General features: G+C 44.4%; 1 protein-coding gene across 12 annotated transcripts in view; it reads left to right on the top strand.

Moving 5' to 3' along the window:
* The window catches only part of mcf2la (mcf.2 cell line derived transforming sequence-like a), a 50,537-nt gene that overhangs the window by 2,487 nt on the left and 22,656 nt on the right, over positions 1-25,394 (top strand). For 4 of the 12 annotated variants that reach the window (XM_054770347.1, XM_054770339.1, XM_054770286.1 and 1 more), the window contains exons 1-4: positions 2,337-2,493; positions 18,634-18,717; positions 20,808-20,922; positions 22,096-22,186. In XM_054770347.1, coding sequence (XP_054626322.1) covers positions 2,352-2,493; positions 18,634-18,717; positions 20,808-20,922; positions 22,096-22,186 — 432 coding nt within the window. In that variant the 5' untranslated portion in view covers positions 2,337-2,351. Of the gene's footprint in view, positions 1-1,263; positions 1,397-1,571; positions 1,752-2,335; positions 2,494-8,606; positions 8,831-11,377; positions 11,400-18,633; positions 18,718-20,807; positions 20,923-21,441; positions 21,680-22,095; positions 22,187-25,394 lie in introns of those variants that run through there. The other 8 variants (XM_054770321.1, XM_054770364.1, XM_054770278.1 and 5 more) reach the window with 7 other exon arrangements.

Raw genomic sequence — 25,394 nt, 5'->3', positions numbered from 1 at the left:
TCCGAATGAATCAATATGCAGTAGAGCCACACTTTTCACGGGGGTTACCTGTCTGGGATTTGTGATAGGACTTTTCCCAAAGACACGACGTGGCAGCGAGACACCTTCCTGTTTTACCATGAGCTGTTTCTGATATTCAGTATTGCTTCTCACCTCAATAACCCCAAATGAAGCCAGAAAGTGCCAGCATTTACCTTCTTGAATGCCATCTCCAGGTCGGGGATGTGATCTTGTCCCAAGTGGAGGAGTTAAGTACCTTGGGGGTCTTGTTCACAAGTGAGGGAAGGATGGAGCGCAAGATCAGCAGGCGGATTGGTGCGGCGTCTGCGGTGATGCTGACTGTGCATCGGTCCATTGTGGTGAAGAGGGAGCTGAGCCGAAAGACAAAGCTCTCAATTTACCGGTGGAGCTCCGTTCCTACCCTCACCTATGGTCATGAGCTTTGGGTAGTGACTGAAAGGACAAGATGGCGGGTACAAGCGGCCGAAATGAGTTTTCTCCGTAGAGTGGCTGAGCTCTCCCTTAGAGATAAGGTGAGAAGCATCGTCATCCCGGAGAAACTCAGAGTAGAACCGCTGCTCCTCCGCATTGAGAGACTTGGTCATCTGGTCAGGACCCCTCCCTGGGGGGGTGTTCAGGGCACGTCCGACCGGTAGAAGACCCAGGACACGTTGTCTCCCAACTGGCCAGGGAACGCCGGGAGGAGCTGGACGAAGTGGGCGGGGAGAGTGAAGTCTGGACTTCCCTGCTTGGGCTGCTGCCCCCCACCTGTGTGACCCCACCTCGGCTAAGCGGTAGAAGGTGGATGGATGCTGCTGTAGCCTGGTTAGTACGCACGTCACATTATATATGTTAAACATCACATGCAAATGGAGCATTGTTGGCACTTTTTGGAGGGTTTTTTTCAGAAGCCTTTTAAGCGGAATAAGCGCATTTGATCTTTTTATATCTTTAGAACGCACAGAAAAGAGAACGATGTGTGTTCACATCTCACATAAGGATGGTGGATCATGGGCAAAATTCCCCCTTTTTAAGATAATATGTACAATCATTTCCTTCCCCCCCTTCTTTTTATATGTGCCCAGAAGGGCGTGCTGTAAATAAAATGTGACCGCTTTTCACATTTGAGCAGATGCGGGGTGGTGGTGGTGGTGGGGGGGGTAATGTCCGAGACCACCCTCGTCCACCTCCCTCTTCCTCTGATAAAGCAGCACAGACATCAAGTCAAATAAACACGCGGCGGCGGCCGTGTGGATCGTGTTGGTGTTGCATGGGACCATGTCTCTAGCCGAGGTGATTCAAGAGCTCCAAACTCTGTTGGCTCAACTTCTTCACACTTTGCCTTTTGGCCCGCTCCACCCAAACACCTTCAGCAGCGGCCGTCATCCCATTTCAGGTTAGTGTTGTGCCTCCTTGGACTCCTAGTTGTGCACCCCATGATTGGAGCACGTGTGTATGCGTACCCTATATGCTGCGGTCGTATTCCTTTAAGTGCGGACGCAGCCGCTGGGCCTTAGTCACTGATTAGCTCTTGCAAGTGGCTAATTGCTAACTAACTTTATACCCAAGCAGACTTGGGGCTCAGCTGACTTGCTGTCAAAGGTTGAGCAACAAGTAGAACGATAAAAGCAGAAGAAGATCAGCAAAATAGCAATCCGAGCCGTTGTTTGTCCTCATCATGTCTCCCTGTCTGTGCTGCGGAGGAGCAGGAGACAACGACAGTCCTCGCTACTCGCAGATCAACAGCTCAGGTGAGTGGTGATTTTGGTCAAAAGACGCGCCGCCTCGCTTCCTTGGCAGTCACATGCCCGATCCCGTGTTTGCGTAAGGCAACGGCGCACGCCGCCGAGAGCATGAAACCAAACAGGTCAGAGAAGCCAGCGTGTTTTGTGGACATTTGCTGTTTGATCACTTCTAAGCAAACACTGTGATCCCTCAGGGCCAACGATGTGTGTTTTGAAGGCACAGGCGGCTGAGTCGGTGTATCAGTCGTTGGAACGACCTTTGCGTGGCTGGGATAATGTTAAGCCTCGCTGGACTCTGGTCCCTTCAAGTTGGGTTCATTGCGTGACGTGTGGTGCACTTCCATACTTTGCTGTGAGGACTCCAGGTCGCATGCAAGAATGTGGACTCTTATTTTGGGGTTAGGCGTTATTTATGTCCGCTTTGCCAGTTTGCAGAGCGAGACGCAGGGGCGGGACAGAGGGAGGAGGCGTGATCACGCAAGTTGACAGGTGCACGTGTGTGTGTGTGTCTGCATGTGCACACGAGGGAGACGGACAAATACACATGAGGAGAGTGCGGCGAGGTAGGAGCTAGCGTCTTGCCGTTCTTTACCTGCGGAGGTGAAGATGGAACGGGAGGAAGAGGAGGAGGAGGAGGAGTGGGAAACGATGGGGAGGAAGGAGCTCAGAGGCGAGAGGCTTGTCTGCATCTCGGCGGCAGAGATGGCGAGCTACTACACATACGGCCAGTGCTGCCAACAGCTGCTTTGTAAGTGTGGGTCTTCTTTCACCTGCATGAGTAGAAGCGCTAAGTCACCATTTAAATATCTTTGAACTCGCCAAGCACGAGACCTAAGGCTCTTGAGGGTCGTGCGCTTTGAAAGTCCTCAGTAACTATTTGGTGCCCGTAACACACACTCATCAAAGGTAAATGAAAGCCAGTTCATCACAGAATGACAACAACGGGAGCGTTAGAGTGGATCCTATTCTACAGCACGGCTGTAAAGAAGCACTGCATCCTGGTTTAGCCAAGGTGACTCGCAATGAAAAGCTCATTTGCATAGTTGTGAGTGTGCAGGAGCTGCGTGCTTGCATTTCCACCGTTGCAAGCCGCTGAACCTGGTTGCGAGTTTATTTTTGGAGCCGGATGCCCGTCACGGCGCCGCTGATCCATTTCTTTTGGTCTTTATTTGGAGTCGATGTGTATTTTTGGCAAGAACTCTCCAAGGAAATGCTTTGTCACCTTGGCAGCTGCCGTCTTTTCGGCCGCCCTGCGCGCCATCAGATCAGCGTTGCCTGAAGTTCAGCACGGTGATTTTCTTACGAGTTCAAACTGAAATTGAACACTGTTCTTACGGTGACAACCTCAAAATCATTTGTGCTACACTGGCGTGTACTGTAAATTCCGTTGTATAAGCCGCTAGCTCCCACTACATTTAGAGGAAACAGCAGATTTGTACATATAGAAGCCACAGGTGTCCATGTCACAAAGTGGGATATTTAGTGCACAGAAATACATTACACAGAGATTTTTAAAACACTTTGAATAAAATACATGCTTTCTTCCCCCCCACACACTGCGTGCCAAACAGTGGTGCAACACGGCTGTTTCAACAGTGCCGAATAGTGCATGTAACACATACAGTGGGATGAGCGAGTACACCTGTATCTCTATCTCTATCTCTATCTGTTCACCCATGTAAATCATCTGTATCCTTATCTGTACTCCAAGTGGGCGGCATGAACCGGATGTGGGCTTAAATTATTTTAAGACTGAAACTGACATGGATTGATTTCCAACTGACTTTATATCTCCAGCCAGATTACGCTCGTCCCTAGTAACATAGATAACAGTAGCCTGCCAGAAAACATCCTAACGTGGAATATTTAGTACACAAAGATTAAAAAAAAAGAAAAGAATCACATTGAATGAAATAAATGCTTTTTTTCCCAAACAGTGCATGTAATATGGCTGCTTTAACAGTAGCGTACCAGAAAAGTCATTCATCGCTGTCCCCGTCCTCTAAAACCACTAAAGTCGTCCTCTTCACTGCCGGGAACAAACAACCCCACAGTTCCCGGGCGCACACGCCGCCTGTCTCGCTCCTTTTTTCGTTGTTACTACAAGCGTCAACCCCGCCCTGGGGCTAATCAGCCCCCGAGCCTGTGCTGTCCTCCGCGGAATGCAGCAGAATTTTACACAGTATCGAATCGGAAAAGAAATCGGTGTTGTCGCATGTCACAAAGCGCAAAATGACCGCAAATTTTGGTATTCATTTGTTTCATATAAGTGCACAGAACGCTGAACAACTTTGTGTCTTCTTTTCTTCTGCCGTTCACACGATGAGGCGTTCAAGCGAGCGTTAGATGCTAATGTAGCCACGCTGTTTTTAATGTTTCTTCACGTACCTCCTATGATATGTTGCTCACCTCTACCGTAGTCCAGTCTACACAGTGTTTGCTGCCGTGGCTTTAAGGTTAATTACAGTTGGTTGTGTACTTGATGGGCGACTCTCAAGAGTAGGAAAAATAAAACAAGTCACTTGACTAGCTTGGAGAACTCTCTTTGCACAACCAAAATGCGTTGCTCAACTTCTCTGAGCTTCCTTGGTCGTCGCGTGTATGCATTGTGACCGTCCCGTGTGTGTGTTTCGGGTGAGGGACTTCCTCTTTTAGTGACAATCACAACATTTATTGTTCTTATTTCTTCATCTGCTTCTTGTGAAGCCCATTTCACTCGGATGCAACGCAACCGTCCGCCTCCCTGAACCCTTATGGCACCGCCCATCTGTTTGCCGTCCTTCATGAAGCAGGAAGTAGGCTTCTAATTAACAAACACTCTTTTCACTCGTGCTGAAGGTGATCCCTTTGAACACGTAGTGGGGACGTGTGGAGTGCCTCCCCACATGTTCCAAAATGTTGTGTGGCGCGGGGAACTTGAGCAGTTTCATTTCAAACTTAGTGGGTTTTCATTAGCCCTTTCGTTTCTTGAAAATGCTTAATTTAGGCCACGATTTGCTTAAATATAACGAATAATAGGTCGTGTTCAACCACAAAACAGCGATCATGTATGAATTAAACTTGAAAAAACTGCGATAGTGTGAGGGTGCGATCAAAAGGCACGAGAGCGTAGAGAAGAATGTCGAGGCCAAATGAACAAAGCTTCCTCTGTTATTACCTCCGCCAAGCACAGCGCAAAACGCAACAGTTAGGTTTTTGCCAGTGTTTGTCTGTCTGTTTGTCTGTGTTCAAAATAACTCCAAAAGCTCCGAATGGATTTGGATGACATTTTCAGGAATTGTCAGAAATGGGATGTGGAAGAACTGATTCAATTTTGGGGGTGATCCAAAATTCAGAATTTTCCCAAAATTCACCCTTTTCCCTCAAATAAATTACCTGCTACATTTGTCAACCTTCTTCCGGAAGACAAAATGCCTTTGATCTAAAGAGTTTTAGCTACTTCCACATTTGCAAACCAATTCACCTCATTCCAACATCAACCCATTCAACAAAGTCAGGACATTCATGCTGTTAGCCACAGCACAAAAGTTCCCATAGTTTTTCTTCCGGAACACAAAATGCCTTTGATCTAAAGAGTTTTAGCTACTTCAACATTTCTCAACCAATTCAGACCGTTCCAACATCAACCCATTCAACAAAGTTAGGTCATTAATGATATTAGCCACAGCACAAAAGTTCCCACAGTTTTTCTTCTGGAATGCAAAATGCTTTTGATCTAAAGAGTTTTAGCTACTTCCACATTTGCCAACCGATTCACCTCATTCCAACATCAACTCATTCAACAAAGTCAGGACATTCATGCTATTAGCCATAGCACAAAAATGCCCGCATTTTTTATTTCGTAACGCAAAATGCCTTTGATCTAAAGAGTTCTCGCTACTTCCACATTTTTCAATCGACTCAGACCGTTCCAAAGTTAAAATTCCCAACTCATTCCTGACATTTAGCCTTCCTGGTACATTGCGCTATCATGCTAGGTGTTCGCATGCTAATGTTAGCATTGCTAGCATTTTTATCTTTTCATGTGTAGACGCATAAATCAACACTTAGCGCTGTTTTGAGTAAAATTGGTTCGGTGAGTGGAATCATTGCTGACGAATTGACTAATTAATGGCTGGTGGACAAAACACTCTTGGCACCGACCCTGCTCTGTTTTTCCATTATTTTTGGCCGTGCATAGATGTAGCGGTTGCGAACCTGTTGCCATTTTGGCTTGCATGTTTCCATATCAATACCTAAAATAATAAAAATTCTCTGTTTTTCCAACAGGATGGCAATCTTTCTGTGGCGGTAGCTTTTTTTTTGGATCAGTTTTTGATATTTTGCAGAACCTGTTGGAAACTTGTCCTGTATTTTGATAGGATTGCACTGTCTTATATGGCCGGCGCTCTGGCCATTTTTTGAAATGCCGAAAATGGTCGTATCTCGCAATGTTAAAAAATACCTGGATCCGGACGGTGATCCGGATCTCCCCCGAAATGTAATCAGTTCTTCCAGATCCCACTTCCAAACAGACAACACAAGCAGACAAACGGGTAAACGCCAGCAAAAACGTAACCTCCGCACCTGCTCTTCGCGCTTGGCGGAGATAAAATTGACAAAATGACAGGGTGAGAGATGACTGAATGAGTTTCCAAATTACATTGCTTCCTGTTTCATAGTCTCTCCCTCGCCCATGCCACACCCCTGCCCAACATTTAGTGTAAATCTGCGAAGCTCTGAAGTTATTTTGGTCACAAAAATAGCAAATGCAAACAAAAACCAGCTCTATTCCACGCAGGTCACAAGAAGCAAGAGGACAAAGGATATAAAGTATCATTACTCTTTATTAAGAAGCAAGAGGATCAAGGATATAAAGTATCAGTACTCTTTATTCTCTGACATCGTCTTCTGGTCTGAGTCACGTCTGAATTGGCGTCTTCCTGTTTACTCTCAGTAGCGTTTGAACCGGCAGCGGAAGGAGTCAATTGTGTGTCAAATAAATAAATAAATGATGTCTAGTCTGCACCACATCCCATCCACACACACGCGCACACAAACACACACACACACACACACACGTCTCATTTACATCCCATGGATGCACATGTTCCCATTTACACACTAGGAACTTATTCAAGTTCTCTACATTTCCAAGGGGCTTGTTTTTAGCACAATGTGTGATCTATGAAAGTAAAGTAAATATACTACGGTAAAATCCCTCGCCACGTCACGCTGCAAATTTCATGGCTTCACACTATTTGGTATCCAGTTTTTCCAAAATCTAATAAATCTTGCTGTTTTGCGGCTGAATACTGCTGATTATTAGTCCAAAAAATATGCACATTTAAACACGTTTTCTTGTATTTTGGCAGAAATGAAGTATTTTCAAGCATAAAAATAGCTAAATGAACTCAAATACGACTAGAAAAGCACTTGGATAACGCAGACCTCGGCCGAGCGCTGTATATTGTGATATTGTGATTTCCACCGTAACTATTAGTCCTATATTTATTTTATCTACATATTTAGACTGCTAATGTTAGCATGCTAGCAGTGCTAACACGCTAATGTTAGCATGCTAACACCTTGCATGACAGTGCAAGTCTTTATATAAGTGTGTACCTATGAAAATGGCAAAAAAATTCTACTATGCTAATGTTAACATGCTAACATAACAGTGGTTACATTTGATTACATTTTGGGGATCCAGGAATTTTTTTAAAGGCCTATTTAACATTTTCAGATGGGACTATTTTTGGCATTTGTGCATATAACTCCACAAAAAAAATGGCCAGAGCACTTGTTCGGGACAGTTGGCCTTCCTGATATATTGCGCTGTCATGCTAGGTGTTAGCATGCTAACATTAGCATACTTGTATTATTTTTTTTGCTATTTTCATGGGTAGACACATAAAAACACCATTATGCTAGGTGCTAGCATGTTGCTAGCATGCTAATATTAAAATAATAGCATTTTTATCCATTTTCATTTATATGAACACTGAGCACTATCATGCTATGTGTTAGCATGCTAACACTGGCATGTTAGCATTGCTAGCATGCTAACATTAGCATTGTAGCATTTTTAGCCATTTTTTTTAGCTAGACACTTTTATGCTAGGTATTAGCATGCTAATGTTAGCATTTTAAAGTCATTCAAACCCTTCCATGGTATGTTTTCATTGTTCAGGAATGTACTGTAAATATGTAGATAAAATAAATGTAGGATTAATATTTGTGGTGTAAATCACAATATGGGGAAACTATGGTGCTTGGCGGAGGTCTGCGCTCTCCGAGTGCTTCTCTAGTTTTCTCTTATTATGTCTGCTATGTCGGGTAATACGAGTGTCAAGGTGACAATAGAGTGCATGTCGCAGACAACATTAAGCTTGTGTACGGACTCAACCTAATCCCCACCCCCCCACTGAATAAATATGTTTCATATATTGGTTTCGTGTTGGGCGGGAGCTCTAGCTGCTGTTCCGCTAGGAAGGAAGCGCTACCTGTTTCACACGGCTAGCATAACGGCAACCACACCTTGTGGCTTTTCTTCCTGCACAAGGAAGTCAATCAGTTGCATCATGGAAACCAGCAGAATAGGTTTTGTTTTAGTGAAGTGATATCCTCAGGGTGGCTTTGTGTGTGTGTGTGTGTGTGTGTGTGTGTGTGTGTGTGTGTGTGTGTGTGTGTGTGTGTGACAAAAGCAGATATCAAAATAAAGATGTTCACAGTTTGTGTGCAGCCCATTAGTGATGCTCTTTGTGTAAAAACACTGTGAAATGTGAAACTGGGGGCGGACCTTTTGTGGCTCCGCCTGCCCGTGGGATACTTTGTTTGGAAGTGTGTGTGAGTGTGCGTGTGCGTGCAGCGCCACTGTGCAGTGACAGCTCAGTGAGCGGCTCGGGTGCTCAGCTGTGCAGGAATGGGTCGCCAGCGCCTACACTTCCATTGGGACGTTCTCTGACGGCATGCGGCCGGGTGCGAGTGTTTGCACGCGTCTGAGGGGGGGGTCACACAGCAACCAGCGATGATGGCTGTGAACCGAGTATCTCAGCTGTGCTTTGATATCACCAGGCTGTGGCTGCAACTGAAGGTGTTGACAGGTAGAGCGACTTCGCAAGTGTTGGACGTCATGATTTGTGTTTAATATGTTTGTGTTTAATATTTGATTATTAGAATGTATGTTTCTATTTATTTTGTGTCATTATTTGTATTGTTTGTATTAACAATGTGTTCGTTACCTTTGCCAAGCACAAGCGCAGAGCGGCAGTTACGTTTTTGCCGGCGTTTATGTTCAAAATAACTTGAAAAGTTCGGAATGGATTTGGATGAAACTTTCAGGAGTTTGCGGAAATGGGACACTGATGCCGCTATTACCTACTATTACATCCACATTTGTCAAGCGATTCACCTCATTCCGACATCAACTCAAGGCAGGACGTTCATGCCGTTAGCCACGGCACGAACATTCCAACAGTTTTTCTTCCGGAACGCGAAATGCCTTTGATCTAAAGAGTTCTAGCGACTTCCACGTTTCTCCACGATTCGGACCGCTCCAAAGTCAAAGCATTCGACTAATTAAGGACATACATGCCATTTTCCACATACCAAGAATTCCCACTTCCTGACATTCCCATTGTTGGGAATACAAAATGCCTTTGATCTAAAGAGTTGTAGCTATGTCCGCATTTCTCAACCGATTCAGATCGTTCCAACATCAAAGCGTCTGGATAATGAAGTCATTTAGTATTTTCACAAAATTGCGCGAGCAGGATGCGAATGAATAACTCCGAAAGTGCGCAATTTCATTTGCTGATCTAATTAGCTCCGCCCAGCGGGTTATGTTTTTGCCAGTGTTTATTTGTTTGATTGTTTGTTTGTGTTCAAAGTAACTTGAAAAGTCCTGAATGGATTTGGGTGAACCTTTCAGGGATTGTCGGAAATGGGATATGGAAGAAGTGATTACGTTTTGGGTGGTGGGGGTCCGGATCGCCGTCTGGAGCCAGCAATTGTTTTAAAGTATTCTTTAACGTTGCAAGATGGGACCATTTTCGGCATTTGTGCATAGAACTCAATAAAAGATGGTCAGAGCACTTGGAAACAAAACACAGGACAAGTTTCCTACAAAATATCAAAGACTGATCCAGTCTCATTCCAGACATTAAAAAGAAATAGTGGACCTTTTGGACCTTCTGGGCTTTTCATCCTAGGAAGACAAGAAGTGACGCTATAAGCATGCAACCAACACCATCGTATTTAGCCAAGACGCTGGAATCTGGATTTGGTGTATCTTCAAAAGCTGTAGAGCGGGATCCCGAATAACGACGCCATTACGGAAAATGACATTTCTGTGAATAACTGCCGAACTAATATTGACATCGTGATGAATCCAATTCTAATGGTTTGTTTTCATGGCCAAGGCATCTAAATATGTCCATAAAATAAATTATTAATGGGGGGAGCTACGGCGCCTGGCGGAGGTCTGTGCTCTTCTGAATGCCATTCAGTTTCAATGGCGGAGGTTAGCGTATGTAAAGGTGCATGGCATGGGCTGAGGAGGGAACCCACTACTTTTGGTGTTGGCTTGGTCTTCTACGTGCTGGCAACAGTGCCCATGTCTCCTTGGCGTGGTCAGAATGTTTCTTGAGAAATGGGTTCAATCCGCAAGAAGAGGTCATGTTGTTCCATTGGAAGTCATCTTCTTGAATCAGCTGATCGCCGCGGAAAATGTGTCACACGGGGGGGTGCGGAACGGCGTGTGAATGTTCCGAATAAGCCGAATGACGGCGCACGGCCTCACGTTGTCACAGTCATTGATTTGATGGGGGGGGCGGGGGGGGGTTTGCCCCAAGACGCTTCTTGTGTTGAAAGCATCAGCGTCCATCAGCGTTACATAATGCAAACCATGCATTGTGTCCTGAGGTCAACAGCGCATATGAAGGGTGTGTGTGTGTGTGTGTGTGTGTGTGTGTGTGTGTGTGTGTGTGTGTGTGTGTGTGTGTCCCATTAATGCTCACTGTTGTCTTCTGGAAGTAACATGGTGGAAAACCCCTTTTTAGAGACTGAATGTAAACTCCTCCTCCACTTTATTGTGTGTGTGTGTGCACGTGCATGTGCGTGTGTTTTCCCTGCAGGCAGGTGTCCCGCCGCGCGCACGCGCACAACGGCTGTGAAGGTATCAAAACCCTTGCACGCTTTGCGACTTGCCAAGTCAAGCTTAGAAGCTGCCGGGCTTTCGTAATGCAATCTGGCATGTGAGCTGTGTGCATGTCAACTTTTAATCATCTCAATGTAACGCACGTTTTATTTGGTCCTCAAGGGGCTTCTGCGCTGAAAACAGCCCCTGCATCCACGTACCGAGAGAACACAATCAATAAATTCACTCTGTTGAGTCAAACGTGCTGATGGACACAAAGTGGAGGATTGGCGCACATCTTCTGGCTGATTGTCCCTTCAACTTCCTTTCCTCTTCGTAGTCGCCCTTAAACTAAGTTAAAGAATTAAGTTAAGTTACAAATTAATATTTTGCACACAGCATTATCGTGTAGTGCGTGTGCGTTTATCTGTGAGACCAGCTGACTCTTAGACTCTTTGAGTCGCGTTTCGACTCAGGCTAGTCCTCCTCCTCCTTCCTGCCTCCACTTGCGCTCCTGATCAAGACACTCATGAACGGTAGAATTGTTTTTGTTTTTCAGGTTTATTCATTTACGGTAATCTTATTTATTACCTTATTTTATTTTGGAATGTTACTCTACTATGTTTATGCTAATGTTTTCTTATATTTTCCCACCATATTTGGTGGGCTTTGAATATTTTGAAGTGCCAAAGGGGTGAGTTTGGGAAGATCTTGGAACGGATTAGGTTATTTACATGTATTTTACGCTTCATATAATGTAAAAACCCTATCACATTACGTTCTCTGAACGGATTATTTACGTTATAGGGGCGTCTACTGTACTTCCTGTCCTTCAGATAGGACTTGGACCAGTTTAGAGCAGTACCAGAGATTCCCACCCAGTTTTCTAACCTCTGTAATAAGATCACATGGTCAACTGTGTCAAAGGCGGCGCACAGGTGTAGCAGAACTACAACAGAGACTTAAAAGACCACATTAGTCTTGCTGGTGCACAGATCTGACATTCACCCCCAGGTGCTGAACTTTTAGGGGTAGCGGCTCGCCTTCCCACAGGCGATCGCTGACCTTTTCATTGTGACCCTCTCAACTTTAGCATATGGAGAGGCAGCGTGCCGGCCAGAATCATAGTGTCGCTGCACGGTGTCAAATGCACCTGCAAGACAGTACAAATCCAGTGACTCCATTCCAGAAAACGTTTTTATAGTTTTAGATGCAGAAAACACTTCAAAATACATTTAAAAACATAGAAATGAGGAATGAAAGGCATATATGTCAGTTTTGCCTTCATTTAAAGACGCGATTGTTGACAAGGACGAGATCCACTCGGACACCGCCACCATTCCTTGAATTCCGTGGTGTTTGTCAACCTTCTTCATCAAACTGCTGAGGCACAGAGGCACAATTTTCAACCTTAACTGAAAATGGTGATTGGGGTTTTGTTTGAGTGCGTATAGAATGACTTTGTATACATGCAACGTCCAGGGGGAGTACTGGCCCAGTCTCAGTTGCTGTCTAATGTTGCTTTCTGTCCTTTTCATTATGCATGTTGGCTTTCAAAATATGATACCTGCTAGCTAAGAGCAGGGTCTGCTCAAGAGAGGCTGCTTTTTTTTTTTTGCACTTACTTTGGCTGGCGCTACTTATTTTGAAACCAAAGAAGGGTAACACTAAAATGCATAAATGCATACCTTGCACTTGCATGAAAGGCCACGAGGGTACAATGGGCTAGTTAGCTGTTAAGCCTGTTTTTTTTCCTGCTTTAATGGTTTGACACCTCAGACCAGCGCAACAAACAAATTATACCACTGAACCACAAAAAAACAGAATACACACATACACACACATTCCAGACCACTGTCATCGTGTGTGACCCAGTTGTTGTTGAGCATGATGTGTGTGTGTGTGTGTGTGTGTGTGTGTGTGTGTGTGTGTGTGTGTGTGTGTGTGAGTGACAGATGGACTTTTGGTAAAGCCTCACCGTAATGCCAGATAATAGAGCTTGGCTTCCCTTACAGGAGTCAACACACACACACACACACACACACACACACACACACACACAGCTGCAGAGTGGAAGGCAAATCTTTGCAGCTCTACATGCATACACGTGCAACTGTCCATTTTCTCTCTTGGTATTTGAGTGGACCCCTGCTGTGTGTGCGTGCATGCACAACTCTGTTTTTAAATGCATGTTGTATGTATTGTGTTGTGTGTGTGTGTGTGTGTGAGTGTGTGTGTGTGTGTGTGCGCTGTGGCCCGTGTACGCTAACTTCCCAGGACTTTGACCAGAGCTGCTAGCACTTGCAGCCATTAACAGCTGGCTGCTATGTTTGAACTGGCGTTGCGTGTGTGTTTAGCAGAAATAAAATGACAGCAGAACACAAGGACTGGTTGTGTGTGTGGTTTGACGCTGTAATTGAAAATATTAGCTGGGCCTTCATGACTAGACACAACAAATGATATTGGGCTTACAGCTCCAGCATTCGCTACAACACAAGTGATTATCCTCAGGGAAGAAAGGATGCCAAAAACTCGAATTTGCCGGGTGAGGTCAGAAGCCCGTCAATTTTTTGAGGGGAATTTTTGACCTTGCTGAGCCTCATAAGGGAAAGCCGGCAATCAGCGGGCCAGCACGTGGAAAGAAATCCTGTCCCGCTTCACCCCACGGAGACGCAAGCACCTTCGTGCTCTTGGTTTTCATCCCCTTCCTCCTCCTTGGTGTGACTTTCTCAGCTGTTTTTCCGCCCTGTCGCCCAAACGGACGGCCGTGTGTGTTATTGTTGACATATTGAATGAAATGCTGTCAGGGACGGAGAAAAACGGTCAAATTGATATTGAAATTCATGTGTTGGCATGCATGTTGGGGTGTGTGTGTTTGTCTGTGGAAAAAGCATGAATGAAATGGGGAAGAGATCTGCGGGTAGGGGGAAGGGTGTGAATAAGGCGGAGGGACATTCTTTTCTCGGCCCCCCATAATCACTATTTGTGTGTGCCCCACTTCCACTGTGAATATGTGTGTGTGTGTGTGTGTGTGTGTGTGTGTGTGTGCGCGCACACAAAGTGGGTTCATTCGCAGTTTGATTTCTTTCATTGGAGGGGATACAAAGCTGGCAGTTAGAGTTCAGTAGCAGTGAAGAAAGCAAGACGCCTGCATGTCTGATGTCCTTCTGTGCACTGGACGTTGTATCTGTGGTGTTCGGTGTTTCTTCGTTTATCGCGGGGGACAGGTTCCCAAAGTGGCCTGCAATAAGTGACATTTTTTCGAAGCATCCAACTTCAAAGATTCTACATGTTTTAAGACTGTAAAAGCCCTCACCATCCACTTTATACACTTTTCTCAGACAGGCAATAATATTTTCTCACATTTCTCTCTTTTTTTTAAACATTCAAAAAAGTTCAAACCTTCATTTGAATTTTAATGAGGTTTTTAAACTTTCGAACAGACGATGACTATTTCATTTTAATGCTTGTTTGCAATAAATTGCATTTCTTCTTTTTGCATTTTGAAGCTCTACTTAGAACCTCCCAAGATCCAGCAGTGCAACATGAAAATTAGGGATGTCCCAATCCCATCTTCAGGATCAGGGTAGGCTGCTGATCCGCTGTAAATCCATGTTTGGGATCGGGTCCACCGATCCCCTCTAAATGAGAGTTAAGCAGCGCTAGCCGACGGGCTAAAAGCTCAAGCTGTCAACTCGTAATCCAGCGGGGCTCTTGAAGGCGTCGGGGAGTGGGGTTTACCAACGTACCAACGGGGTTTACCAACGTACGACATACTAGTGGAGAAGGTTACTTTAGCCAGTCTGAGTCTTGTGCCAGACGCATTAAAGAGCAGCTCCAGTGAGCCAGCGTGTAGACGACACACACAAAGTACGTTAGTAGCCGTGGTACTAAACAGTATTTGCTGCAAAGTCCGTCTTTCCCAGCTTCTCACCCCCTCTGCTGTAGTAATGGCTAATTATAGCGGTCAAATTAGAGGCTGCTCGGCTTTGCTGGAATGCTTGTGGTTTGTTTGAAGTCTGCCAAGTGGACCTGCGGCTGTGCCACGTCTCCATCTTGCCATATTCTAACTTCCATACGTTTTCCTACCTTTCCTTCTCGTGCTCGTTGGTGGCTTTAGCACGTCTATAATTTGCTACCAAAAAAGAACTGGGGACAGCTCAGCGTTTAAGGATTTGGCCTGGGGACCGGGAGGTTGTCGGTTTGACTTGCAAGACACGGTCAGAAATAGGTGCACCACAGGAGTCTGTGTTCTTCAAGGTACACTAGCATAACCCTATGAGTTGATTGCAGAGTTCCAAGGAAGTTGTTTGTACCTTTTCCAAGGTATCCCAAGTAGTAAAAGTCCTAGATCAAAGGTAATAAAGCAGTACCTTCTACGGTACCACCTTACTAACGAGCCATTGTACCCCTGAAGGAACAAAAACGCAGAAGCTCTACCTCACACCAATTATGGAGATTAGAACTGGCTGCTGGAGATATTCCAGTTTCCCTCCCAAACATTGTCAGTGTGCCACTGAGCAAGGAAGCACAGAACCACAAACTGCTTAAGGGAGGGACATGGCTGAGCTGCCCCTGGTTTGTGCTGTCATGCTAATGAATGCGTTTCTCCGCCAGTGTCAGCAGACTGCATGTAAAGCTGCGCTTGCACCCGACTCTGCCCACCTTTGTCCACATGCCGACACACCAGGAACCGCATGCGAGGTTCTCGGTTTTTGTTCACAGATGCGCATGCGATTACACAGCGCATCAGTCGCTTCCTTGGTGCGTATGTGGAACATACAGGGTGTCTGGGTTGTGATGTGGCTGATTTCTACTGCTCCCGTTCTATTGGAGGCTGAATAAGAGGACTGGAAAACACGCAAGTAACACAACTTGCTTCCTAAAGTTGTTGAAAAGGTTGAGTTGAGGTGCCGACGAGCAAGGCACAGATGCAAAGACACAGAGCTGCCTCATCATTCTCAAACACTCCTGATCAAAATGTTAAGACCAGTTGAAAAATTGCATGAATTTACATTTTGCACTGCTGGATTTTTAGGAGAGCTTCAAAATGCAAGACCATAGCTGGGGAAAAAAGCCTGAACCCCCCCTAAAGTAGGAATACAATTTTCAAAAAATTACTCTGTAATGAGTAGCTGCGCCATTCTTGTTAATAACCTCAAAAATGGGTTTGGTCATGCTTGATGCCATCGTCTCCAGGAGGCTAGTGGGAATGTTGCTCCAGGTGGTGAAGATGGCTTCCCTTGCCATCCATCCCCAAATGTTCTCAATCGGATGTAGATCAGGGGAACACGCAGGATGGTCCAAAAGAGTCATTTGTCAGGCGGGCATTGTGAACTTCAACGTTGTCCAGTCATTACCACACAGACGAGGGCCTTCAGTAATGAGAGATGCCCCCTGCGACATCTCCACATAGCCAGCTGCCGTTTGACGGCCCTGCACAACCTGAAGCTCCATTGTTCCAATGAAGGATCATGATGGCAACCCCTCCACTGTGCCGTGTGGGAAAACATCTCAGGTGGGATCTCCTTGTCGTGCCAGTCATCTTAGAAGCCTTCAGGACCATCAAGGTTTCATTTTTTCCTCATCAGAGAATAAAACTTTCTTCCGCTTTTTAATGTCGCATGTTTGGTGCTCTCATGCAAATTCCAAACGGGCAGTTTGGACTCGCTGACTGATGTCAACATAAGCAGTTGTGAACGTAGCCGAAATCAAAACCGAAACTGATATCACTTGCACATTTGCTTGTGACTTCGCTACTTGTCACTTTCACATGTCATCACAGTGACACAGGAAAACCAAAATACTGTATTTTGTTGAACATCGCACTGCTTGTCCTACAACAGCTTGTTTATGTTCTTCGGGTTGGCCCATGCTACATGGAAGTGCTCCCGATGCCCAAAAGACAAGTCAGCAACTGGCATGCTCTTTCACTGCGAAACTTTCTGCTCCGACATCTAAAATTTGCTTCAGAGGTTGTTATTGTTTTGTTTTTTTTTACTTTGTTACCGCATTTCACTGACTTCAGTTGCTGCTTCTACGCCCTCCGCTTCTCTTCACGGTCAGAACCAGAGCCAGGGTTGCCAGCAGCCAAACCTCTCTAGTAATTCATGCAGGAAATAACCCAAGTCAATCAGACGACCAAACAGCCAACACAGATTACCTTCCCAGTCATAGCGTCATCGCAACCGCACAAAATGGCATCCGACATGAAATGTTAACCACCAAACTTAATCCAACTTACTGTACAATTATGTGAGCGTGCTGTCAATAACCCTGCTCACGCTCGCTTGCACGTATGAAACACAGCCACTCACAGACCCACGCCATGTAGACCCATCTAACACAGGGCTGGGTTTATTTGGGGTTTTTATTGGCTTGTGGCTCATTCTAAAAATGTAATTTAGCAGGAAAACAAACAAAAAAACATGTAAAAATCTGCAGTAATTTAGAATTAAAAAATTTTTTTTCTCTGACAAGAATATAAATTTCCAAGAAAAAGTCATACATTTACGAGGGGGGGGGGGACTTTATTCTCGTACATTTGATGTTTTTTTCTCGTACATTTACGATTTTATTCTCATAAATTTATGACTTTTTCTCTGACAAGAATAGTTCTACATTTCAAAGAAAAAAAATCTTCAATTTATGAGAAGAAAGTCGTAAATGTACGAGACAAAATGTCGTAAATTTACGACTTTATTTGTAAATACGACAAATATTTAGGAATATTTGTAATTTGTAAATGCCACTATTCGAGAAAAAAGTCGTAAATTTACGACTTTTTGTCTCGTAAATTTACGACTTTCTTCTCACAACAAAAAAGTTGAAAATTTATGGGGGAAAAAATTACCACTTTATTCTCGTACATTTAGGACTTTATTCTCGTAAATTTACAGCTTTTTTTCACTTACAAGAATAGCAGTAAATTTCCAAGAAAAAGTCGTACATTTATGAGGGAAAACATTTTTACGACTTTATTCTCGTACATTTATGACGTTTTTTTCTCGTACTTTATTTGTAAATCCAACGAATATTTAGGAATATTTGTAAATATTTGTAAATATGACTATTCAAGAAAAAGTCATAAATTTAAGACTGTATGACTTTTTTCTCACAAAGTAGTAAATTTATGGGAAAAAATAATACATTGACAAGAAAAAAAAAACAACGCTTTTTTCTTGTAAATTGACAACTTTTTTTCTCAACAAGAATAGTCCTAAATTTCCCCCAAAAAAGTCGTACATTTACGAGAAAAAAAGTACGACTTTATTCTCGTAAATGCACGACATTATTCTCAAAATGTTTTTTTTTTCCCCCCAATGTGGCCCAAACAGTCCATCGTGTAATACTATGAGAAACAAACAAAACCAAAAATAAAGTTGTAATTTTTGGAAAATTAGTTTGGTGAAAAAGTTCTAATATTAAGGCAATGAAGTCATCAATGTCATTGGAAACTGTACTAAAAAATAACAGCAGAAATGGGTGGAAAAAGAGCAAAGTTCATACTAATAAAACACATTTCCACCTCTGTCACAAAGCTGAGAGGCAGTTTTTTCTTGACGTGTATATAACTTGCGACCCTTGGATCCTTTCATTTTTCAGTATGTGACACTCGGTGGAAAAAGTTTGGACACCCCTCATCTGGCATTTCTCTAACACGTGGCTACTTTTTCCACCCTACACATAAATTTGTTGTTACTACCTTATCTGTTTTGACTCCCGCTTGCAGAACAGCAAACAGGGAATTAAGTATGTTTCTCTTTCTAGATGAAATCCTGCAGACACAAGATGTTCCTCTGTGTGCGGCACAAATTGGCTCTGAGCTCCAGAAGCAGTTTGCCACCCTGCCAGGTTGGTTTGCTGTCATTTACACTCCTGTTGTATCTTGATTGTTGGATACTGTGATTGTATAAAGATGACACTGCTTTGATTCATGCGCGTGAAGTCACATGCAGGAAGTATTGCCAGAGACGCACACGCCCACAGAGAAATACCGTACTTATGAAGGACTACGAAAAACTTACATTCAGACTCGCACCAGAACCACACGCGCTTGGGATGGGTTGCCGTGACGATAATGGCTGCCTGGTGACGGCGTGTGAATAATTCACCGCCGTTGACGATCTGCTTTGCAATTTGAGCCACCAGTGAAAGAAGAATCCTCTCGTGTGTGCTCGTATACGCCCCCTTTTCATTTTGTGTGCGCTTCGGTCACACGCTTTGGTCTGTTGTTTTACCCCAAACATTTTACTCTAGTGTGCAGCTGCTAAATGATCAGCTTCTCAAATAGTGGGGAATGCCTGTATGCTGTAGAAAGAAAGCATGCGCTAGCTCCATGCTAGTTTATATAGGATCCCATTTACAGTGGTGTGAAAAAGTGTTTGCCCCCTTCCTGATTTATTTTTTTGCATTTTTGTCACACTTAAATGTTTCAGATCATCAAAAAAAATTAAATATTAGTCAATGACAACACAGCTCAACACAAAATACAGTTTTTAAATGAACATTTTTATTATTAAAGGAGAAAAAAAATCCAAAGCTACATGGCCCTGTGTGAAAAAGTGATTCACTGACTCATTAATGAATAAAGCACTGTTTTGTGGTTGACTATGGCCTATTATTAGTCAAAAAATATTGAAAAAGTCATATGTTGTATTCTGGTCACGAGGCATCAGTAATGACACAAAACATGATAGAACATGAAAAAAAGTTATCCTCTCATTCTGTGTGGAAGTGGTAGATTGTTGGCTTCTTACTTTGTCCTTCTTCTCCACTGTTTGAAACCCTTTCTTAAGTTTAGAATAAATAAATTGGAGGCTAACTAGCATGCTGTGCTTAAAGTCGTGGCCGTCTCATGTGTCCCTGCAATGATCCCGTAGCCTGCGCATTAGCAATGTGGTGAAAACAAAGAAAATAGTACTGTAAAAACAACATGGAACTCTCCCATGCTAACGTATAAGTCTATATTATGTCATATTTTTGTCTACTATGTCTTATTTTCTCTTATGTCTACTATATTGGGTAATAGGAGTGTAAAGGTGACTATAGGGGTGCTGTTTTGTGTCTACAGGGCTCTAATAATGGTAAAACATATTTAGAAAGTCAAACACTTTTTCTATGCTCTAACCACAAAAATATTCCATTTATTAAAATTGAATCCTACTTTGCGGACAGTCACTTATCGCGGTCGGGTCTGGAACCAATTAACCGCGATGAACGAGGGACAAATGTTCCTTTTTTGAAAAGTAATGAGCTGGTAAAGCTGACAACAAGTGGCCAATGGGCCAATAGGGTGTGAAAACATTTCTTTTTCCTCAGGGGAGCATGACAGAAATATACCAGTCCCTCGTTCATCACGGTTAATTGGTTCCAGACCTGACCGTGACAAGTGAATTTCCGTGAAGTAGGGTTTCTTATTTAAAAATGGAATATTGTTGTAGTTAGAGCTTGGAAATCCTTTTTGCGACCTTCTGAATATGTTTTTTAACATTATTAGAGCCCTCTAGACGTGAAATAGCACCTCTATAGTCACCTTTACACTCGTATTAGCCCATATAGTAGACGCAACAAGAGAAAATAGGACATGTTAGACGTAAATATGAAGTAATATAGACTCATGCGGTAGCATTGGGAGAGCAGTGCGTCCTGCAGAGGCTCTCCTCTCCTCAATGTAACATTACTGACACCTAGTGAACATTGTAGAATACTACATATCATCACAATGTCTTTGAATGTGTCTTCTGGATTACATTTATTTGTTGTTTTACTTCATTTAACCATTTTTAATAGGCCACGTTCAACCACAAAACACCAATGATTTATTCATGCGTTTTTGGAAACCCGTGATTGCGCGAAGCCACGACATTCCAAGCACAAAGCGGCGAGGGACGACTGCACCTGACAACCACCGGTGATTTCACCGCTCACCTCTCTGCCCGCAGGGGGCCGCGGGGCCGACGGCAGCCCCGTCATCATCTTCCCAGAATTCCCATCTTTCAGCGAGCTGGAGGAAGACGAGCTCCAGAACGTCCTTGGCTACCTCAGTGGTGTCCCCAGGTCAGTTGAGCCGCAGGCACCGTGCCGTTTGGCAACAACAGATGGCAGCACAGAGCCACAGTGCCGGGGATGTAAGGCATGAAGTCACTGAAGGCATAAAAATACACCTTGGAGAAATCGTAGGAAGGGAGGATGAGGATCTTTTATGTTAGAGAAAATTGTATTTGATTTTTTTTTTTAGATATTTCACTAAAATGTAATCATGTTAAGAAACATGGAACACCGCAGGCGTTTATACATAAATCTGTTTATGTCCGTCATGGCCGCCTTTCAGCGTTCCCTTTTTTTTGTTTTTTTGTTTTTTTCCTCGCGGCTACATCTTTCCACATCCTGCAGCCCTCTCTGAATCCCCCCCTCCGCTCCCACCAGCTCGATGCACCCAACTGCCAGTCGAGCTGCACTCCCGAGCTCCCATTGGCTGTGGGAGAACAGTAAGATGCAGGGCTCGCCTCCGATTGGCTGAGGAGGTGAAGCGGGCGGTGGTGGAGGAGGAGGAGTTGTCTGTGGGGGGGGGGGCTCTTTAAGGATGAGAACGGTCACCTCTCTCCATCTGCGGGCAGCAACACAGATGATGAGTGCTGCAGGAATCAGCCAGAATGGTATAACGGAATGGGAATGGATGACAGCATCGAAATATTGAGGATAAATATGCTCTCTTTAAGTCTGGAGTTGCAGGGATGATCGAGCTCCGTGCGCTGGCTTGAATATTTATCCTAGAATGGACGCATTGAGGATTGGGTGCTGCTGCATTCGCTAGGTAGCGTTTTGCGAGTGTTTGTGTCTGTTTGTGGAAAAACACACTGCTATCCACATTTCGTGTCCAAATATTGCGTTACGCTTTATTTTGTTAGATGTCAGGATGCGCGTCGGTATGTTCTACCAGACCTTGATTGGAATGGCTGCTTTTACTACACACACACACACACACAGACACACACACTGCCTCGTACATTATCTTGATGAGGTTGCTGCATATGGCGCTCCGCATGGAACGGATGGCGAGATCGTTACACACAAGTGCAGAGCCAAGGTTGCCATGGTGACTGTAGGTTCTGTCAACATCATGAGGTTCTGATTGTAAACACATTACTGGCAGAAATGTATTCAACAATTATTCAATGTTTGTAATCCACATTATAGAACACTTGAACAGTGTGGTCCTCTCTATTGCAGCGTCGCAGCATCACGAGTGGGATTCATCCTGGTCATCGACAGGCGACTGGACCGATGGGCCGCTGTAAGGGCTACCCTGCTCCGGATTGCAGTAAGGCACTGTGTGTGTGTGTGTGTGTGTGTGTGTGTGTCCGCGTCGTAAAATGGCATATTGTGGCGCACGTGAGTCCGTGAGCACCATGCAGCTCTTTATTTGACAGGAGCCAATCATGAGCTGTGAAAAAAACTCATGAGCTTGGAGGTCATTACTCAATATAACAGTCTGACTCACTTACAAACTTAACAACAACTTAACACTCGAAAAGGTACACCTAATAAATATACAAATATGAGTTTAAAATTTCATTGGACAAGAAGCAAAGAAAATGGATGGATGGTGCTGCAACACCTGTGGCTACCAGATGACGCCAGACGGAGGCTGATGTCATTGCAGCACCCCAATGAATGCCTTGCTCAGATTCAGTGCATTATGGGAAAACTTTAAAAGAGTTGGGTTTTTTCCATTTTAAACTCATATTGGTACATGTTTGTATATTTGCCAGGTATACCTTCTGAGTGTTAAGTTGCTGTGTGATGAGTTTAGTGTTCTCAGTAAGATGACCTCCTGTGATTTCCAGTGGGTTGACGAACTTGTGAGTGCACTGATAGCTCGTCATTGGCTCCTGCCAAAGAAAGCGTTACCGTTTCCTCACTGACTCGCGAGCGGCACAGTATTTAAACAATTAGTTGTAGTCACGAGATTAGATTTTAGCCATACATTAGTAGAAGCCGCAGGGTTCAAAGGTTAACAAAAAAGTTGCAGCTTACGCACCGAAAATGAAGGTATCTGTTAATCGTCATTAGGCAGCGCTTGTTCACGCTGGGACGCAGCCTCACCACAGTCCACACATCTGTTGTCAAGATGCTTACCCGGTGCAACACTGTTTAGCATCTTGGATATATGCAGATGCATGCTAATGTATGCTAATTGGACACCTAGCTCATCAGGCTAGCTTGTTCTCCCTTTTGTATTTGACCAAGTATGCCCACTGCCACAGTAAGCCTCGCAGAGGCATTGCGCTTTCCAGGTCAAGTATATACATATTTATGTACAGTATATACAATTGTCAACTGGTTTTAGGTAAGGTGTGGTTCAGAGTGCGTGCCATCTGCCCACTTTGTGAACTAGCAAATAGCAGAGCGTCCTATTGCCAAGGGAAGGTCGCTTGTCGTCCCACGAGAAGCTTTGCTCCTCAAGGTCGCCTGCTGCTATTCTTCTGGGGGGGGGGGGAATGGGCAGTGTGCTCACATAGCGAAGAGCGAGAAAGGGACACATTGCTTGACTTGGAAGATGACCTTCAACCTCTTGGAAATGGTTACATTTAATTGCCCTGTGCCCACAGCCTCACTGCAGGTCCAACGACATCATTGAAATACACCCCCCCATTCACCCCCCATCCCTGTTGCAGTCCATTCTCGCAGTTAAGGGCATGCGGTCAGCCGAGTGTGCCAGCGAACGCTGCATGGTGAAGTTGGCTGCTGCACAGTGACTATAGCGTGTTCCAGTCCACACTGCAGGGACAAAAGTGTTCGGCCACCGGGCAATTGCTTCAGAAAGAAGCCAAAGTGTGAGAAAACACGGAGTTTGTAATGTTATATGCAAACTGCGGCCCGCGGGCCACATCAGGCCCGCCAAACGTCTTTATTCGGCCCACCGGGTGTTTATAAATTACTTAGTTTTTTGTTTTTTAAAAACTAACATCAAAACTAGCTGGCAACGTGACTTTCAGCGCTACTGTGGCATGCTTGAATCGCAAAGGAACTAGTCAGACGCAACCCGTAGCTTGTAGAAAAAATGCCATCCATACAACACAACAGGTGACCCACAATGTGACCTACCTACTGCACCATGTGAGCACACAAACAAACATCTACGCTTGACACCCATGCCGAAATGACACCCATACATTCCCACCACAAGGCATGCTGAGACAGCATACGCTAACATAAAGAAGAAGCAATGGTTTCTGAGGCAAATGCCACAACCGACAGCCACAGTGTGGGAATATTTCGGTTTTAAACAGAGTGAACACGGAGAGCGCATGAACTCCGACACGGACAGTTTTCTCAAATGGGGGAAAAAAACCTACCGGTGTAGGTGCCTCAGGCAGCGGAGCCTTTGTCCCGACAGTCAACGCTTACTGAGGGGTTTGGTCTACAAATATAAACAAAACACTGCAAAATGGTGCGTGTTGCTGGCTGCATTGCAAAAACATACATACAGGCAACTTCAAGCTAATGTCTCACACAGGTGCCCCGTACACTATACTTGAGTACCATCTAGTGGTTCAAATGTGAAGTACACCTCTCATGACTAATGAAAAAAATCAATTCTAAAATTGATTATCCAGCAGAATTTGTTGTGACAGGCCTCGTCATAAGGGGAAAAAAGTCATACATTTATGAGAATAAGGTCATAATGTTATTAGGAAAAACATGTCATTTTCAGAAGAATAAGGTTGAAATTAAATTTTATTTTCTAAAGTCGCAATATTGTGAGAGACAACTGAAAACAGAATGAAGTTGCAAATTTAGTGGCTAGTATGGCTTGCTCAGTGTGTCACGTGTTTAGCTCTTCCCTGTCCTCCAGTGATAGCGATACTAAACTACTTGTACTATACTACTTGTAGTACTTGTACTTGTAGAAATGTAGTTTACTTGCCGCCATGGAGGCGAGCATGAGTAACTTATACTGTAGGTTGGCGTTTGTCGCTCTCAATTTTGCGGGACATGGCTGGATTCTGTCAGCAAAATGCATTATCGCTCGGGGATGTCCCGATCGGACCTTCAGGATCAGCTGCCAATCCGCTGTATTTTGAAGATCGGATAATATAGTCCTCCGCCACGAGATCGGGCTGATCCGGTTTCCGCATCGCGTTCGTGACTCTGGGCCTCACTCCAACATGGTAGGTGCGACTCCTGCCACCCGCACGAAGAAGAAAACGCCACGCGGTGTACTGTGGTGGAGTTAGTTTCACGGTGGACGTTAAATATTCGGCTCAGTAGCTACAGCGGTACTTCCCCGTCACTGTTCCTGGACTGCTGTGTCACGGTGCGGGGAGCTCGCACGGGAAGTGCCGTTGTACAGTGGTGGCGCTATGTGGCGACCCTTGGTCACTCTACGGCCAGTTTATTATGTCTTAACTTACCTGTTACGTGCTAAGCTTATTTTTTGGTTTGCACCACGAGTCAAGTGGTGTTTACACATGCACGCATTTTGCCTCCACATATTCTTGCAATTTGTCGTGGCAATACGTGTC

Source organism: Dunckerocampus dactyliophorus, chromosome 1 (genome assembly GCF_027744805.1).
Source record: "Dunckerocampus dactyliophorus isolate RoL2022-P2 chromosome 1, RoL_Ddac_1.1, whole genome shotgun sequence".
NCBI classification, from domain to species: Eukaryota; Metazoa; Chordata; class Actinopteri; order Syngnathiformes; family Syngnathidae; genus Dunckerocampus; species Dunckerocampus dactyliophorus.
Note: the sequence above shows the minus strand (reverse complement) of the source record. Positions and strands in the feature narration are given on the sequence as shown.